The 19916-nt window shown below is 41.6% G+C and overlaps 1 protein-coding gene across 1 annotated transcript; it reads left to right on the forward strand.

The window, feature by feature from the left end:
* Positions 1-1294: 1294 nt before the first annotated feature.
* LOC117545684 (hepatocyte growth factor) lies at positions 1295-18886 on the forward strand. Its single transcript, XM_034215555.1, has 18 exons — positions 1295-1447; positions 2547-2706; positions 2956-3068; positions 3676-3790; positions 5232-5380; positions 6660-6780; positions 7850-7968; positions 9759-9924; positions 10012-10145; positions 12357-12450; positions 13678-13808; positions 14455-14484; positions 15014-15119; positions 15659-15733; positions 15952-16101; positions 16204-16310; positions 17882-18024; positions 18527-18886. The coding sequence occupies exons 1-18, from the start codon at positions 1399-1401 to the stop codon at positions 18704-18706; spliced, it is 2142 nt and encodes a 713-aa protein (XP_034071446.1). The 5' UTR covers positions 1295-1398; the 3' UTR covers positions 18707-18886.
* The last annotated feature ends 1030 nt before the right edge of the window (positions 18887-19916 follow it).

Consider the following 19916-nt stretch of genomic DNA (forward strand, 5'->3'; position numbering starts at 1 on the left):
TAAAGGAAGGTAGAGAGAGAGAGAAAGAAAAAGAGACTTGTGCTCCGCTCCAGTGAAAGTATCTGACTCATGGCTGATTGTTTATTATTGCGAGTGACTGTGGTCCTCTCAGGAAGCCGCAAGAGCATTCCTCATTGAACCAGAGAGGAGATATAGATGCAGTCTGTCTCCTCTTACATGTATTCATCTATTCCGCTGTTTAATGAAATACCGGGAATCCCCACAATGCAGTACATTTTTAATCTGAGTCAGGATAAATAATGTGATTTCTATTTACTGCGCACCCCACCTGACTGTCACTGGAGGAGAGTAGTTTTGCTCTGTGCCTGCCGCATCAGAGATGTTTAGAGAAATGTTAGGGCCAGCTAAGTGTCACATCTCCTATCTCATGCTGTCATCGCTGGAAATAGAGATGACACTCAGGAGATGGATTGGGATGTCTTGTCCTCAGCCACCCCCCACCACTAACTTCACTTCTTATCTGACAAGGGGGAAGAAGGAAAGTAAAGCATAAACAACCCCAAACACACTCCCCCCCTCCTCTTTTACATCCCTTGTTTCCCGGCGCTGACAAGTGCCTGCCAATATCTGTTTCATTGTGCACACAGTGCAGCCTGGTGATCTTGGGGATAAAAGGATGATTGAGTGGTATGCCGCTGTGTGACAGTGAGGGATGGATGGACACATAATATGTTGAATAAATACACAATTATTACTATTTTCCTCCTATTTTTGCTCATGAATTTATAGTGTGCCTCTGTCAAGATAAATTGTAAATATTCGTGTTTGATTGGATTCTTAAATCTCATTAATTCATTGAAGAATTCAGAAGACCCCAATAAATGTATCTTTATGTGTATTCTGAGAAGGCCTTATTATCTTTTATATACAATAATAAATAATACATGGTAAAAACTAATGCTGTTTTTTAGGATTTCCAAGTGGTTTTGAATGTTTTTAAAGACAGGAAGGGGGGGAACAAAGAAAGATCCAAAGTATAATTGAATGCTATATTAGTATAGGAGGATCGATTGATGGCACATGTTAACTCACAATAGCATCTGATACCTACACACAGTGACATACATGTGATTTACTGATAAGGGTATCAACATTGACATACCACTGAAGTTTATTTATGTCACAATCAGGCCACTAAAGAACACTTTATTGAAAAAGAAAGCGAGAAACAAAAGGCAAGAGAGGGAGCAAAATATAAAGCCATACACACGCGCGGAGAGGGGGGAGGAAGGGAGGGAAGGAGGCGAGGAAGTACTTAGAGAGGAGACGCATCATCTGTGCAGTGGTAGAAGCAACATCTCCTAGTTGCAGTCCGACAGCACAGCAAGCAGCATATTCCATTTTTATTTTCTGAAACGGTTCTTCTGTGACGCGACGATGTGGATTTACAAGCTCATGTTCGGACTCTTCGTCATTTCTTGTTCTGGTAAGTTTAGACTAAACCGTTCTGCTCCGTAACGTCTGCCACTGGCTGGAGCTGGTGCCAGAACACGTTGCTTTGCGTTTCGTGCGAAAGGACTGTCAAACTTGTGGGAGGCTTTACAATTACTTTATCATGTTTGGCTGTGTACTGCATACCATCGCTATCAGTCACTTGGTTAGTTTAAGTGACTCTTAGTCTTGAGAACATTTATTTAATTGGCCATTCCTGGAAGAAATATGAAAGCGATGTCTTCATCATTCTTGAGTAGCAGGGCTTTTTAAATCTCAACTCTTGCTGAGTGAACGTAATGCAACCCGTCTTTAAGTCATGCTGTAGTGCGATTTTGCAGCCCAGTGCTCATAGGCACTCAGGCAGAGAAACTGCTGAGACAGTGAACTCTGCTACCCTCAGATCACAAACACCCAATACTCAGTCTGAAACAGCAGCTCTGGGGTTGTTTATGACACGTGATTCCAAGAACCGATGGGCACTTTTCCAACAGAAACCCCACTTTGTTTATGTTATGTTATTTTTGGTGTTATTCAAAGGTATTAGATCAAGTGAAGTGCATGTAGGCAGAACTGTAAGGTAGCCTAGGAGGAGGATAAATTCGTTTTCTGACTACATGTAAATGTCTTGCTAGTTCTCTGATTTGTAGAGTTGCAGGGATCTGCCAATAACTCGGGCAACATACAGATATACAAAATTGAGTGTTTATGTGTGTGTATGAGTCTGTTGATTTATACTGTAACAGTTATATCAGTCTAATTGACACATTGCATGTTCTTGCAGTGTTCTCAGTCTAAATGCAATAATTAGCAGATTATCCATGATGTCTCCCAGACCAAAGAGAAGTGTTTTCTATAATGCATGTCTATTCATCAATTATTATTATTATTATTAGCACTTTCAATGTAAAACTCAATTCAGTGTTTATTTTTCTCATATTATCTAATAGTCCTAATAAAAGTAAAACATCAATAAAGTATGTAGACTTTCTTGTTGTAATGATGAGTTCAGTATGTTATTGTCATCAGGCCATAGGGTTTATGATGGCAGACTAGTTGTACATGCTGCTGACATGTTATGTAACTGTGTTAAGAGGGCAGAAGAAACGCTCTCCAGGACTACCAGAAGACAGATGGTTTGCGACTGGTTGTCGAGTCTCCGGATTCCTCCCACCTGACCAAAAGCAAGAAAATAAGCATGGCAAAGTGTGCCAAAGCCTGTAGCCGTAACAAAAGATTACCTTTCAGCTGCAGGTATGTCTACACTCTCAGAACATATTTAATGGAGTCTCCAACACTGTGAATTAATGGTTTTCAGTGCAAAGAGAGTTAAGTGGTACTAATGTTCCTCAATTACATGTTCCACATGTAAAATCCATTTGTTGTCCTTCTTGTTAAGCAGTCAATCTAACTGCTCTGTAACAGCTGTGTTAACTGCCCTGAATGTATGTACTTCACTCTTTCTCTGTTCTCTGTCCCTCCTTTCCTTTCCTTATTCTCCAGAGCGTTCCTCTATGATCATAAAAACAGGAAATGCCAGTGGCTGCCGTTCGACAGGAACTCACCAGGAGTTCAGAGCCAACAGGACTTCAACTACCAACTGTATCAAAAGAAAGGTGAACTATATTGTTACATCTTTATTCTCAATCAGCTAATACTAAAGTGCTGCCCCCACTGTTACAATTCCATCTGAAAGTAACTATTTCTGCCACTTGAAATTAGCAGCATTGCTTCAATGTATCCATGTTGTGTTAATGAAACATTTTAAACAGTGTGAATTTGAGTGATTTCTTAAATTGCAATTCCTTAAGAGAGCATGTGAAGGAAGGGCAAGGAGTCAGGACCATTGTTGTGTTTATTGTGTCGCAGCATATTATGGTTAATTTTCTGTCATTAAGTTTGTGTAAACGCTGGAAACCCCCATCCCACTTCTCTCTGACGGACCACAACAGTGAACATGCAAGCTGTGTAGACTATTTGAATGGATCCAAGTGTTTTGTAGAAGATTAGGAAAACAGATTTGGCTTTTGGCATTGCTGTGTCCTTGTTAAGCTGAGAATTATAGCTGAACATCTTCTGTCTGTTTTCCTCATCATCCATACTGGCTCTGCGTACACAACACTGGGATCAGATTGTTGGCTCATCTCACTAACTCACTGTCTTTCTGTCATCTTGTCTTTCTGTCTCCATCTCGCCTCCTCTCTCTTTCTGACTCTCGTTCAGACTATGTGAGGGAGTGCATTGTGGGTACAGGTCAGAGCTACAGGGGACGGAGGTCGGTGACAGTGAGCGGGATCCTGTGCCAAGCCTGGGCCTCTCCTATTCCTCATGAACACAAGTAAGAATCTGACACACTTTTTACCACAATGTCAAACAAGTAGTGCTAAAGCTGCTTCTTACTGTTAGTATTGGTCAGTGATGCAATTAGCGTAGCCAGGGGCTAGACTGTATGTGTCTGTGTGTGTGTATATGAGTATGATATATTAGGGGTTGATTAGGCTCCTGGGAGCAGTCATTCATCAGAGCTGACCTCATTGTAACGCTTTACAGAGTCACAGATCATTTCCTGCTGCAGCCCTACTGTTTATCTAGGTGTGTGTGTGTGTGTGTGTGTGTGTGTGTGTGTGTGTGTGTATGTGTGTGTGTGTGTGTGTGGTTGGTTGGTTGGTTGGTTGTATTTTACTGGGATTAGGATCCTATCTAATATGCAGCCTTTAGTTAAGCTTTGTGTACATCCCGCAGCCAAATTTCAAGATAAAGCTCATTTTTAAATGCTCGGGCATCCTTTTTGATGCAGTGTGCCTCCCGAACGACCAGTAAAAGAATAACTACGTTTATCAATTGTCAGATATTAATATCCATCAGAGAACCTAAAAAATGAAACATACAACTCATCTTAGACCTTTATTATATTTGAACCACATGCTACCTCCTTCCTTCTCCCCTTGTCGCTTCTGGGAGGTATTAAATGACTTTGAAAGGCTTTGTAGTGAGATGTCGAATCAAAGAGGGCAGTGTACGTTTGTACCTGAAGTGAACCTGCTTTATCAGTCTGCTATTAATGTCTCTGTAGATCGGGTAATTGAACCCAGCTGCTTTGTATGTTTTATCAGTCAGCTTACAGGCATGGGAAACTCTGACACACATACACACACACACACACACACACACACACACACACACACAGAACAAATTGCATTTGTATCTGTGATAGCCTTCTACTCTTCTTTGATTGTCCAGCAAACTCCTTCTCATTTCTTTCCCTGTCATTCCTAATTCCACTTCAGACAACTTCAGAATGTTATCTTTTTATCGTCATGGGAAGAAATACAGCTTGACTCAAAGACTGCACTATGTCCATCTTCTCAACTGGTGACCACAGCCATATGCTAGCCTGATGTAGAAGATATGAGTCATTTGTCAGTGTGTTTACATTACATTCAGAACCAGCCTCATTCAAAAATAATATTGCTTCTACATTATAATGTGTTTTCTGTCATTATTAACATCTTGTCATCAACAGTTTGACCTTTATGCATAGCAGTCAATTATTTTTACAGTTGGTAATGTTCACTGGTCATGTTTACAGCCAGGTTTCAGCCATCAGAGATAAACTGCATCTGTCTCATAAATGAGGAGAGGATTCTGTCAAAGCTATGTACTGTAAAGACTGTATGTCACCGAAACTGTGACCTTGAGTTTCTTTGCTCTTCATGCCAGCTGAATATTTCTCTAAGTACATGTGTCTGATTGTGTAACTACGGCTCTGCTCTTCACAGATTCATGTCTAAGAAATTCAGGAAGAAGGACCTCAGGGAAAACCTCTGTCGCAACCCAGACAACTCCACCGTTGGACCATGGTGCTTTACCACTGACCCCAGCCCACACCTCAGACACCAGGAGTGTGGCATACCACAGTGTTCACAGGGTAGGCCACACACACAAAGACACACACACTCACGTACACAAAATATGTCTATATATATCTGAGCTGACACTTATTAAAATAATGCCCATTCCTTGTTACAAATTGCCCTACCAATTGAGGCTTGATTGTCTGAAATGAGTTGCTGCAAATTAAGCAATCATGTAGTTCCTTAAACTAAGCAAAGCTGGCTCTTACAGTGCTCTGCTCTACATCTGTGTGTGAACATGTGTGGTGGGGCACAGGTTTTCTGTATTTGCTGAGACCAGCTGTAGCCGTTTCCAGGTCTGTGGTTCAGTTTAAGCTGTCCACTCTCATTCCATCAGGTCCAGGATTGGTAAATAGTTTGAACCTTAAGAGGCTGATGCTGGAGGATATTAATCCCCCTGTCGTCTCCTATAGATACATTGTTAGCTATTTCATCCATCCCTGTGGCACACTTACAAGGTAACTACTTTTTTGAGTCATATGTCTTTAGAGGTAAAACTTGTAATGAAGGAAAAGTGCTTTCCACCGCAGCCTCCATGTTAAATCACACAATATTACTGTCAGGCACTGATATCACGCTGAAGAAAGGCCTGATAATGACCTTATCTCATTCCTTGGGATTTGTTCTGTCAGAAGGGTTTCCTCTGCATGTATGCCACTGGATCACCTTAATAAGGAACCAGACCGAGGCTCGATAAGAGTGTGGGAATTCTTCCTGCTCACATATGGTGTCCTGCTGCTTTATCAGAAGTTGAACAGACCAAGATAATTACTTGTTATCTTGAAATATAGCCTTTGTTAATTCTGAAGAAAATGACATGAAATGTTTCTCCAGAAATTAGCTGGTCATAATAGGAAACATACACACAAAACATGGCGTACACAAACAAACATACGCATGCAGTCAGTTGAAGTCAGTGTGCTCGGTCATGATAGCAGTGGACTCATAAACATCTGTTTCTAATCTGCATGCACTCTGTTGTTTACACTAGATGGTGAGTCCTAGTCACCATGCAAAACACTGTGCCTTCTAGACATCAAAGAGATAATGGGCATCATTAGTGTGACACTATTATGTGCATCCAAACACAAGTGTACATGTGTGAACTTAAGGTAGATTTATGAAATATTTAACTGTATTCCCTTTTCTGAGTTTATTGCTTTGTCCCACTGCGTTACAACCAACAGTATCATGATTTATTTATTTTTAGTAGTTTGATTCTGTATTTCTCTAAGCTGTTGCTCTATGTCTTTGTGGATGTGTTTGTCTATGTGTCCGCATGTGTGTGTGTAGTTGAATGTATTCACTGTAATGGGGAAGATTACAGAGGACCCATGGACCACACAGAGAGTGGAAAGGAATGCCAGCGCTGGGACCTGGATGATCCGCACAAACACCTGCACCACCCCAAGAGGTAACACACACACACACACACACACACACACACACACCACACACACACACACACACACACACACACACACACACACACACACACACACACACACACACACACACACGCAGCATTACACTAAATCGTACATGCCCATCAAGCTTAAGCCCACCCGCATGGATACACATAATTTAAATGCACAAAGCATGAGAATACTTTATGTAGTAATAATTTCACGCAATCATTTAAGAATAATAGTGATTTACAGTCAGCCAGTGTGCCTTTCCCTGAATGAATGCCAGCAGAATCCGGTGTGTAATTGTGTGTTTTTAGCAGCAATGATCTGGAAAAACTCTTGACTCCCACTTTATTTGCCCAAATTAGTTGAAACTTTTAAAAGATTTGAAAACAGACTTGTGTCTAGCAGTAATAATAATTATACGGTATTATACATATCTTAGGGATCACCAGGTTTCCGGCTGTATTAGTATTCCTTACTGTCCTTGGTTGTCTAGGCGTGTCTGCTTTCTATGTCGGGAGAGTGTTCCAGCTAGTCACATGGCAGGTGGTCTGGATAAGTGTGGACTCGTTAACACATCCTTAATCATCCCAGTGTTTGTGTAAACCCGGTCCCAGACTGCTCATAGCACTCACATAATGAGTGGGTCTCATAGTCTGATACAGCATGCCTGGAGGCTGGAGGCCTGAAGGGATGTGGGACTGTGGGATGAATTACTGTAGAACACCTGTACTGGTGCAACCTATTATCTTCAACTATCCCCTGAGCTCAGAACAGATTTACAGATGGAGTCCTCTCACCGTTCCAGCTATTAATGCTTCCGTTGCGTGCAACACTTTTGTGAATTGTCTCACCACTTCTATTCTATTCTCCCAAGAATTGAGAAGGAAATAGGAAATATGATTTCCCTTTCAGGCCCCGCTGGGCTTTGAGAAACGTGACACATACTGAACTTCAAGTCAGAGATTTGTGGGCCAAGTAACAGTTTGATGGTTGTTTTGTTCTATGGGTTTCACTCTTATATCGCTATTGTCTATACATAATCATTTTTTTCTGCATGTTTTGCATTAGATACCCTGACAAGGGCCTGGATGATAACTACTGTAGGAACCCAGACGGACGCCACAGACCCTGGTGCTTTACCACAGATCCAAACACACCCTGGGAGTACTGCAACATCAAAGTTTGTGGTAGGCATGCATTTGTGTTTGTTTGTGCGTGGTTAAGATGTCATGCATGTTAAGTAGAAGTCTATGTATGTCTGTGCGTGGGTGTGTTTGTGTTTTTTACAGGCCCACGAAGTGTGACTGACGGCACCAGTATTTACAACTTCCTGTACCTTTCATTTGACCACTCCTCTCCCACTCACTTGCTGATACTAAGGAAAACACACACACACACACACACACACACACACACACACACACACACACACACACACACACACACACACACACCCACACACACACACACACACACACACACACACACACACACACACACACACACCACACACACACACACACACACACACACACACACACACACACACACACACACACACACACACACACAGTTCCCCTCTTTAGTTTGGCTCTCTGTTATGTCTTCTCTAATAGCCAAAGTGTTTATTTTTCCCCTGCACCACTGGACTGCTGTTTATTGTTCTATGCCAGCTCTTATGTGCGTTGGTCAAACTGCTCTGCTCAGTTACTGCTTCACATTAACCTCCTGTTACACACACAGACACAACACCAGGGTCACACACACACTACAAGCAGATCGCTTTCATTATACCTTATACACTTAGGGAAAGCAGTGTGATTGATGCGTAAGAGCAAGGTGTATGTGTCATATCTGGCTTCTTATTCTGGGTGTCAATGCAATGTAGCACATCAGCAGATATCACATGCTCTTTGGTGACCCATAATCAGTGACGAGTGGCTGAGAAAACCTCAAGAACACAAAACAAAGAGAGCAAAGCATTGGTGTTATTGTTGGGCTCAGCTTCTTTCTCTTGGGTCTGGGACTGGTCTGTTTTTCTGCAAGAATCATCAGCAGTCCTGGCACAATGTTTACTAGATGGCACTCCTCCATGTGGACCCAGTGATTCACTATTCCCCCCTTCTTTTCCCTCTCTAAATAGTATGTCCCTCTCCTCGATCCCTCCACCTCTCTCTGTCTCTCTCTTTCTCTGATATGGGGGTTTGTTGGGAACAGACCAAGTTTACGACCCATTGGTCTTAATCAAAACAAGGCAGCGAGAGCAGAGAGGAGAGAGACAAAGTGTTCTTGTGTCAAGGCCGGCTATTTTGTTTACTGTCACAACTAGTGCATATCTATTTTTAGACACATTGTATGGACACAAAATGCCTTTTTTTATAGTCTTGAATATGAGCCACTTTACAGATTTTTGTTTACAACCACACACAACGTTCGGGCTAATGAACCCTTGCAACTCGTGCGTAATGAGCAGCCCTTAAAAAAAGTAGGGCAGATAAGATTTCATGCCTTGTTCTTGCAATGTTTGGTCATTTTAGCCTCATTTTATAGTGTGTTTTCTAAACTGGAAACATTTGATGTTCTGTGGAAAGCAGGTGGAAAAGAAATGTAGGCTGTTTAGATAACTACTACAACAACATGAAAATAACCAGATAAATGGTGAGAAACTTGAAGTGTGCTTACATGGAATTTAATGACTGTTTTTGAATGTGTTTTGCAAAAGAGTGTCATGGCATGCACATGTTTATTTTTTGGATGATGTTGAAACCCCTTTCATGTTTCACCAATAAATAACAAGGTTTAAAGTCTTAACTACTATAATTGTTTTTTTTATTACCCTATACAACTACTACAAGCTTTGGTTGTTTTTTAAGACCTTTCCTTCAACTGGGTATCCACACAAGCTATGTGTTAGAAAATATGTATTACCTTGACCAAAATCACCCACCCCTCATTGTATTTATTTGTTTGCTCCCAGAAACAACTCCTACAAGTGACGTGGTGGAAACAACCGAGTGTTACCAGGGCAGAGGAGAGGGTTACAGGGGGACGGTAGACGTGTTTCCAACTGGACTCATCTGCCAACGCTGGGACTCTCAGTATCCCCATAACCACACATTCATACCTCAAGCCTACCCCTGCAAGTGAGTCAGACACCATCCACTCACTCACCCACCTGCATTCACTGATATCCGAGCAGATTACAGCATGACTTTCTCTGTGTTTTCCAGGGACTTGAGAGAAAACTACTGCCGGAATCCAGATGGCCGAGAATTCCCATGGTGCTTCACTACGGACCCAAGAGTCCGCACCATGTTCTGCACCAACATCCCTCAGTGCGGCACCCGAAACAAGCCTGGCAGCGGTGAGAGACTCTACAGCTTTATTTGATGCCCAAAACAGCAAGGAGATAGCTTATTTTACATCCCAACCAGAGAAAATGTCTATATCTTCATATTTGGTGGATGAGTGCACAGGAGACCCAGCTACCACACATATTGGTTTGTAACCACGTATTCTCCGTCCCCCCGGAGCACTTTAGCCCTAAAGAACTGTGGGAAGGGCTGACCACCTCACCTCACATAACAAACTCTGACAGCAGCTCACGATCGTCAGGTCTCCCCGGACAGTGAAAGATGGAGTGGAAGGATTAGTGCTGGATGGGAGTTTTTCTGGGGTAGCAAGATATATTCAAGTCAAAGATTTAGATCTATGGCTGAGTACACACATTTCCATTTCCCAAGAGATCTTAGGAACATGTCTTTGAAAATAAGTCGCCTTGCATTGGGACTATAAACCCCTTCTGAGGTTGGATTGTGGTCCACCCTTGAGGGTTGAATATGTTCTCATATAGGAATGAGTTTAACAGTTAGAAAGAGCTTCAAACCCTTATTTATGACCTGGGTCTTAGGGCATAATTGTGGGCAACTTCTTTGTATTCCCAGCTCAATATAATGTAGATCCAATAATAGCTTAGAATCTGAGGGATGTTTTTATTTTTCTGCATTTAATTGCCTAGTTTTTTTCCTAAAAGTGTGTTGTTCAACAATGCTGTATGGCAAAAGGCGCTTTCACACCGGAGTACTTTTCCCCATACTTTTCCCGTTTAGTTCCGATAGTTCCTGGGATTTTGCGTTCACACCAAAAAGAGAACTTAGTTCATGAGAACTTGTACCCCCTTTTTAGTCCCTGCTAGAGAGCAGGTACTTTCCTGGGGAGAAAAAAGTTCATATTTCTGATTGGCTGGGCGAATTGCAAACCATGCCCCGTAAAACTCGGAAACGTTTTTTGAAGCCGCCATTGTATTTGCTCGCATTAGCATTATTAGCATTAGTATAAGCCCCGCGCACCAACGGAGAGAGAATAAGTTATGGAAACACAAAAAAAAACATTGGAGCGGTCGAGTGATGAGGAGGTGTCGGTGTTCTGGCGATTTACTCGGAAGGCTTCAGAAGAAGCTGCTGGGAGTCCCAGCAGCTTCTACTGAAGCCAATCCCCAACTCCGAGGACTTCCGGCCGGGGACTTTGGGTGGCAGTATAGAGTGGCGAAGTGCCTCCCTCTCCGGTGGACCTCCATGGGACCTTATTTTGGAAAAATCATGTATTGAAGTCAATGGAGAGAGAAAGATTATCTTTTGATCCCGTTTGAATTGTGCAACGAATTACACATATGATATTTGTCAATTTAAAAGATAATTTTGCAAGTCAAAAAAATAAAAATGTGCTGTAAAACTGTGAAGTAACACATGTGTTTGTGTGAAGCGCTCAATGAACTACAACTCTGGTCTTGCATACGTCACCAACACCAAGATGGCCGTCACGTTAGCACATTTCACCACTTTCTTTCAGAATGAAGTGAAAAGTATTAAAATAGGTGAAAATCAATACAAGTTTGGCCATGTTGAGAACTGTACACAAAAGGGGAGTTAGTCGGTTCCAGCATGCGGGACCGGCTTTACAAGGTTTTGGTGAGTAACACGAGTGTAATGTGTAACGTTAATGTCAGCTAGCTAAATTCACTTACGCGGCTCTGGGATTTGTAGTCTTTCTAGTTGCGTATTTTTCATAGTCTTATATTTCAACAGTTTTAAGACAAACTGTGACTTTTTCGACATGGACATTATTTTTTAAGATTGACAAACATCATATGTGTAATTCGTGGCACAATTCAAACGGGATCGAAAGATAATCTTTCTCTCCCCCTTGACTTCAATACATAATTTTTCAGAAATAAGGTCCCATGGGGCGGAAGTAGATGGGCGTGACTTCGCCACTCTATACGCCGTGAAGTTGTTTGCGGCCTGCCAGTAAATCCAAAGCAGAAGAAGAAGAAGTGACGTCAGCGGCTTCATTTGCGTAATCTTCCCTCTTAGTTCCATGGGGGTACTAAGTGCTGGGAACTAAGTACGGCAAAGTACTTGGTGTGAAAGCGGCTAAATACTGCACAAACAACATAGTTTATAGGTTTATAGAAGTACTGCAGAATACTGCCTATTGTGCTTTTTGTTTTTATTGTATTTTTACATACACAAAGTGTGCCTGTCTCATTTAATGTCTTCTTTGTGTCCAAATACAGACTGCTATGAAGGTTTTGGAGAGAATTACCAGGAAGAACAGTCGAGGACTAGATCAAACCTGCCCTGTACTCCCTGGAGAGACCACAGCAACAGGTCAGCCCATTGGACCCTGCTTCTTTCTTACCTAATAACTTTTCCAAACTCCGTCTATGATGTAATAAACATACCTTCACCTTCAATAAACTGAGACGAGCTTCTCTTCCTAAAGAAGATATCAAGATGTCCCACAGCTGTAGTACTGTACATGTAACCCTTCAGAGAGAGTGATATGGTGTAGGTTTTTTTTTAAAGATAAATGGGATCGGAGTAATCACTGTTTTTACGAGCAGAACAATTACTATATCCATGGGTTAAAGAGCAGACATTATTGAAAAATGAAATCTTTGTGAAACAAGTTTATGCATGAAATCATCAGCGTGCAGCAACATGGGTCTGTGTTATCGAGAACCATGTGTGCGAACCTGAGACGCGGGTGGTTAAAGCAAGGGAGCGCCCTATTATTGACCTCTAGTTACGGCTTATTGTTGTTCGCGGATCAAGTCAGGCCTCTTTTTCTCGGAGGAGAAAACGGCTCCTGCGGGTGCTGTGACTAGCCTCTGCAGCATCTCCTAATGGCTAGAGAGGTTGGAGAAGTGTTTCCCTGAAGATGACCTAACTCAGCGGGAATGACTCCAAGTGATAATTTAGCTGGGGGATATACACTTCACTTCTAACCCTTGACCCCAAAGCCCTCCTCTGCAGGAACACTTCAAAAGCCGATCAGCTCCATGGCTTGGCTCCTGCCCAGGGGTCTAAGGTCAGGGTTAAGGAGTAACAGTGAGAGCTGGCAGTTGAGCTAGCTGCGAGGAACACAGCGCACTCTTGATCGCTGTGATTTGGGACTCAAATATGTTTCCATTCTCCTTTACCATTCTTAAATGTAGCATTCAAGAAATTCAAAGTGGGAAAATATTGTTTTTTTAAACAATGACGAGAATACCCAAAAGTGGGATAAGTCTGCATGAGCAAGTATAAGATATGTGAGTATAAGTGGGTGCATACTGTCCCAGTGAATAATCCCTTGCAAATCACCTCCCTATCGTGTCCAGAGGGACAGAGTCCACACAGCTGTTTAGTTTGACTGTCCAGATAATATCTGGCAAAATGTGTTCAGCTTTTACTAATGGTGATAAATCACCAGCAAATCCTTTTTACTTTAATCAACCGCTGGATTAAATCCTCAAAAAGAGCAAAACTAATCCTTTTGTATTTATAATTATGTTTTGGGCTTACTGAGTGTTGATGAAACATACGTTATTGTATCTTTATCTGTGTGTCCAGTGGTGAGAGGGGCATGCTGACGGCTGGTCTGGAGGGAAACTACTGCAGGAACCCTGATAAAGACAAACATGGCCCCTGGTGTTACACCAACAACTCTGCCATTCCCTGGGACTACTGCAATGTAAAGCCATGTAAGTGCACAAGTGTATGCAAGCTTCACACAATGACACAAGGAAACACTATGGTACTGGTAAACAATCTGAGACTGTGAAATTGAACGTTTTTAATTCATCTTGGTCCAAGAAGCATGTAGCTTGGATGTGTTTTCGCTCTATCTGGTTGTATGTGCCAAACACACACACTCACCCTTTATTTGCAGTGTGTAGATCTGTCTACACTTGCAGGTCAGTGTGTGTCAGAGACAATTCACATCTCATAATCAGAAAGATATGGGAGGGTTTCCCCTAACTTTTTCCACATGGACGAAGAGCAAGCGGCATCATGACTGTGTGTGTGTGTGTGTGTGTGTGTGTGTGTGTGTGTGTGTGTGAATGAATGATAACAAATAAGTGTAACATTGATGTTTACTTTCACAAAATACGATAATTGCATTTTAGAATGTATAATCTATATGACAGTATGTGCAAACATATACTAACTGTCTTATGGTCCTTTTAGAATTGTCACATTCAATCAAAGCCTTTCCGATAAAAAAAAAACAATAGTCGTGACAACCCTAGTGGCCAGTATGACATGTGCACCTCTTTTAAGGTTTCTCCTTATTTTGTATCTGGAAATATTCCCTGATCCCTCGTTTGTCTCGACTTCTTCCTGCAGGTGATGCTTCGCAGAACACCATTCCACTGGGTGAGTGTTTCTTTGTGTCTGTCTGTGTCGAGTGGCTCAGCTGCTGATCTGTACATGACAGCCTCCAAGGAAAGACATAATTTAGTCCTTTTTATGTCCAGCTATTATAGTACATAATGCAGGACATTATGTTGTCATGCTGGCATCTGTTTCCATGTATCTGCATAAGTCGTGTGTGTGTGTTTGTGTTGGACTTCCTTTTCTTCACATAATAACTCAAGAACAGAGAATAAACACTCGATCTCTTTATATGGAGCTCAAATGACACCCATGTGTCGTATGCGCATATTCAATAATTACCTTAATTGATGACCTTACAAGAATGGATGATTATGTTTTATATATACTAATGATGATTATAGCGGATCATTAAGCAGCTGAAGCACCTTTTGTATTGCAACTGTGTAAATATGATGTCATTAACTATAGTATGTCTCTGCCTGCAAATGCATAATTATGATATCAATTAGATGCATTTTATATGACATTTGGTATATCAAAATATGTCTGTGTGTGTCTTTCTTTCCAGGTGAGCTATCCTCTGTGGGGTGTTTTGTCCATAAAACAACCAGGATCGTGGGAGGAGGTCCGGTGGGCATATCAGACGGCAGCTGGATGGTCAGCATACAGAGAGGGTACGCCGCTGCGTTTAATATTCTTCACATTGTTCTCGACCACTGAAGAAGAACAGTAGGCCGTGCTGCTTAGACCACTTTTGAATTCAAAACAAATGTTTCTTCTTTTTCTCTTTTCTTTGCGGTGGAGGGTTCATATGCTTTTACAGATGCACCTTTTACAGTAGTATAAGATACAGTAGTAGCATTGATGCCACACATGTTTATTCAGTCAGAAGGTTCATAGATCGAGAATACATTTGAATAGAAGAAGACAACTACCTGTTGTAAAGGGAGATTTTTAATTGAAAGCCCACAATTTATTTTTTCAATCTTCTTTTTTCCAGACAATGAAAGGAAAGAGTCCGTCAAGTCACATCTCTATTAAATACTGTTTACACTGCTTACATAACTGCACACACTGTTGGTATTGCACTATTCCCCTTTAAAGTTTGATACTGGAGGGAAACTACTGCAGGAATACAAATATATTGTATTGGTTTGTGTGCAGTGTTTCACAGCTTTATTTGATTTTAAGTTGTGATATGTGCTCTTTTCAGGTCGCAGCACTGGTGTGGGGGTTCATTAATACGAGAGGAATGGGTACTCACTGACAGACATTGCTTCTCCTCATGGTAACTTCAATGCACTCACTGTCTGTTTAAGTCATTTCTTTCTTTTTGCCTAAACCTTGAACTGTCGGTGCAGTTTATTTTCTGCTCCTATGTGTTTCCACTGATTCAAGCATAAGTATCTAACTGTCTTCATTTGCTAGTGTCTGTTCCGCTTAGACTGGAGTTTGTAGAGAGCAATAAAAGTGGAATATTTTATTGAGTTTTAGCTCTTTCTTCAGTGTTCCAGACCTCAGTGAATATCGGGTGTGGCTGGGAGTCTCAGATCTTCAAGATGGTGCTCCAGACTGGTCCAGGAGACAGGAAGTGAGCATAGCTCATGTGATATGTGGTCCTGAGGGCTCCAGTTTAGCCCTCATAAGGCTGTCCAAGTAAGTATACCTCGTAAAATAATTCCCAAAAATATACTGATATATCTTTTAGTGTTTGATGTTGATCATGCCTTGTTCTTTCTGTATTTTAAAAACGTCCAGGCCTGCCCTTCCTGCAGACAATGTGCATACACTTCAGCTACCCGTGGCTGGGTGCTCCATCCCAGAAGGAAAAATATGTAAAATGTATGGATGGGGCGAAACAAAAGGTACTGCTTTTCGCTACAGCTGTTGGTTTTACTCAGGTTTGCAATACATTGCATTTTATTGCATTTCTCCTGCAGCAGTCCTGGAATATTCAGTATATTCTGCAGAGGTGAAAAAGTATATTGTAACACAGTCCTCTCTTAAAGGAATGCTCCACTCATTAGATAATTAATCAAAACTTCAGTATTTAGTGAAACATTATGTGTAAACCATACCCTGAAGAAATCAGCGATATTCCCCGGTAAATAATGATTGTATAGCTCTTTTTTTATCAAAAACCTGTATATTCCGTCAGGCCGCTGCCATTTTGCCCATTTTCAGTAGTCACGTGATGGTCGTGACGTCATCCATGCGTTCACTTTGTAAACACACGAAAACATGGAGTATTTGAGTTCGGACTCGTCAGCCGAGGAAGAAGTTTTGAGCAATATGAAGAGATTGGATGGGGGAATTCAGCCATACAGGTTCGAGCCTACTTAGTACTACTTAGTAGATACAATGATTTTGATTACTAGATATGTATGCATGTAGTACCACCCTTGCTAGCGATTCCCTCTCTAGTTTAGCATACTCAGCCTCGTTGTCCCTGGCCCTAGAACCACGATTTTATGGGGCCGGAAAAACTGGGGGAAAATACCCACTAGCCGGTACTACGCTATATGGAAAGGCCACCAAAAACTGGCCTGGCCTGGACGTTTAAACGGGGCTACCCGCTGCAATGGAAATGCGCTATAACATACCTTATTCTTTATTGAACAACCATTAAGTAATGGTTGTTCAATAAATCCCATGTTATGTTTTATCATACTGTCAGAGTAGTCGTCCGGAAACTTGAAATGTTCGCTGCATACATGCCTGTGGATCTTTCGGTTCGGGCCGGCCACATTTCGCTAGCCACTGCCTCCGAACGTACTTCCTACGCTTACCTTTTGGCAACAGATGGAACCGAGCATTCCGTGGATTGTTCCTATCAGAATTGTGGCAATGTTTCGCGATACAATGAGGCATATTTGAAGAGAGTAACTACAGTAAATAACATGAACATCAACGTGTCCTCGAAACCAAACGCATGGTTTACGTCACGTCCGGTAAAATGGCGCCGCCCACAGTGTTGATGTTATTTCGGTAATTAATCAGTTTAAAATCACTGATAATGTCATCGGATTAAAAAAAAAAAAAAAAGACTGGCAGAGACTGGTCTGTTTTATCGGATGATAATTATTTAAAAATGAGTGTCATGAGCATACCATTCCTTTAAATATTTGGTTACTGCCAGTATAGCTCAGGCAATTTTTTTTCTCAATTCTGGGTTAGGGCTGCTTGCTGGGTGGCTTCATAGGCAGATCAGAGATGATTTATATTTTTAATACAAGTTCAAATGTGCCATGATTTCTGTATAAACCATTGAGACTTCCCCAATGCTCTTGAAAAAAAGAAGCATGCTAAATATGATACACCACTATATAATACGTATTTGGATCATGCCAAAATATACAATGTCTACTATAAAATGTTGGCACGTCTGTTGTGCAAAACAACAGAGGCAATAACGTGAAACTTTTAACTATTTCAGGCACTGGCCATGATGACGTGCTGAAAGCTGTTGACCTGCCCATTGTCAGTAATGTGAGGTGCAGAGAGATGCACAGAGGGAACCTTCACATCACCAACACCAAGATCTGTGCAGGAGGCAGGAGGAATGAGGGAGTGTGTGAGGTAAACTGTCATTTGTCACATTATTTTTCCCAGTGAGGTGTTAAACAATTTAAACATGATGCCAAATTGTTTCTGTGATCAAAAAGAGAATCTGACAGTATATGTTTGTATAATATTTTCAAGCCTTGTTGGTAAGAACTACCAGGCAGCCTTGATACTTTTTGGGTAAAGTAACAGTGCTCAGTGTGAATGTATGAGTGTATTAGTGACTTGGTTGAACACAAAGCTTTTAGAGCTGAGTCTGATCCACATCTCAAACGTTCTTTGAATCCTTGAGCTTTGTATTCAGTCCGTTGTAAATAGAGCAGCTGGAGTGTGTTGCACTAAATTTCATCAGCGATCAAAGCCTTAGTTCTGTGGTTTATAGCTTTAGAGGCTAGCTGTCCGTGTTCACTAACACTGGTGGTGCTTCCATTTACCCCTGTCTTAATGTAAACTGTGATGATAACCATTTCTCAACCAGCAATGTAGGGAAATGTGTTAACTATTTCTTCTTCTACAGAGGGATTACGGCGGCCCTCTTGTGTGTCAGGACGGTGAGATCAGGGTTATTGTTGGAGTGAGCGTCCATGGCAGAGGCTGCGCTCGTGCAAACCAGCCTGGCATCTTCATCAATGTGCCCTTCTACACACAGTGGATCTACAAGGTGTTCAAACATTACCCTAACCCTGAGACTCAGTAGAGAAGGAAACAGAACCAGGGGACTAAATCAAATGTAGAGCTTCTACTTCTGTAAATACAGCTGTGCTCTCAGGACACCTGGTTTCTATGTTGTTCATGGCCCATAGATCCTTGAGAACCTGATCTGAGCACCGTTAAATGCATGGGGAAACACTGTGATTTAAATACATCATAAACAGATGCTGACTTGCTGGTTATTTGATTGAGTTGGGAGCAAACATTTAGTTCCCTACATTTGTGAAGGTTTTTTTCTTTGCAAGCACGGCCACCAGAGTGGTGTGTGTCTGTGGTAATACTCTTGAGTCCTGGCATTACTTGAATGTTAAAACACCAAAGTGCAGTGGTTCAGCAGCTCCTTTTGAAGAGTACATCAATGGGCCACTTAGAAAACAACCCAGTGGTAGGGCAATGTTAAGGGCACTCTTGTCAAGCTTCATGTATCTCCAGGGGGCTTAGATAAAGTGGCCCTCACTGTACATAGTATTTTAATGAGTGTATTTGTGACACTCTAAAGGTTATTTGGGTCTTATAGATCTATGACAAGAAGAATAATGTTGAGGTAGGCAGATAAATGATGTACAGTGTGTTATCTGCGGTTCCAGTTTTCAGCCAAGTTTTCTCTTATAATGATTTCAGCTGTACTAAAAACATGACCATTTTCAGTATTATAATGTTATCACAAAGCCACTGACTGTATATATGAATGTGCTCTTTTCATTCTGTGTAGATGAAAGGAATGTATGGCTTGTCAGCCTATAGGATTTGTTCTTTCCTTTTTTCAATGTGGAATATTTTCCTCTAAAGCAATGACAATATAGTGTGTGTGTGTGTGTGTGTGTGTGTGTGTGTGTGTGTGTGTGTGTGTGTGTGTGTGTGTGTGTGTGTGTGTGTGTGTGTGTGTGTGTGTGTGTGGTGTGTGTGTGTGTGTGTGTGTGTGTGTGTGTGTGTGTGTGTGTGTGTGTGTGTGTGTGTGTGTGTGTGTGTGTGTGTGTGTGTGTGTGTGTGTGTGTGTGTGTGTGTGTGTGTGTGTGTGTGTGTGTGTGTGTGTGTGTGTGTGTGTGTGTGTGTGTGTGTGTGTGTGTGTGTGTGTGTGTGTGTTGTTTAAGCCTGAGCTGAATGAATTATCATCCCCCTGCACTCAGACCTTGGCAGACCTCCAATTTCAATCCACTCTGGATATTAGCGTCACAAAGTCTGTCACTTCAAACTTT

This window comes from Gymnodraco acuticeps, unplaced genomic scaffold, assembly GCF_902827175.1.
Source record: "Gymnodraco acuticeps unplaced genomic scaffold, fGymAcu1.1, whole genome shotgun sequence".
Lineage (NCBI taxonomy): Eukaryota > Metazoa > Chordata > Actinopteri > Perciformes > Bathydraconidae > Gymnodraco > Gymnodraco acuticeps.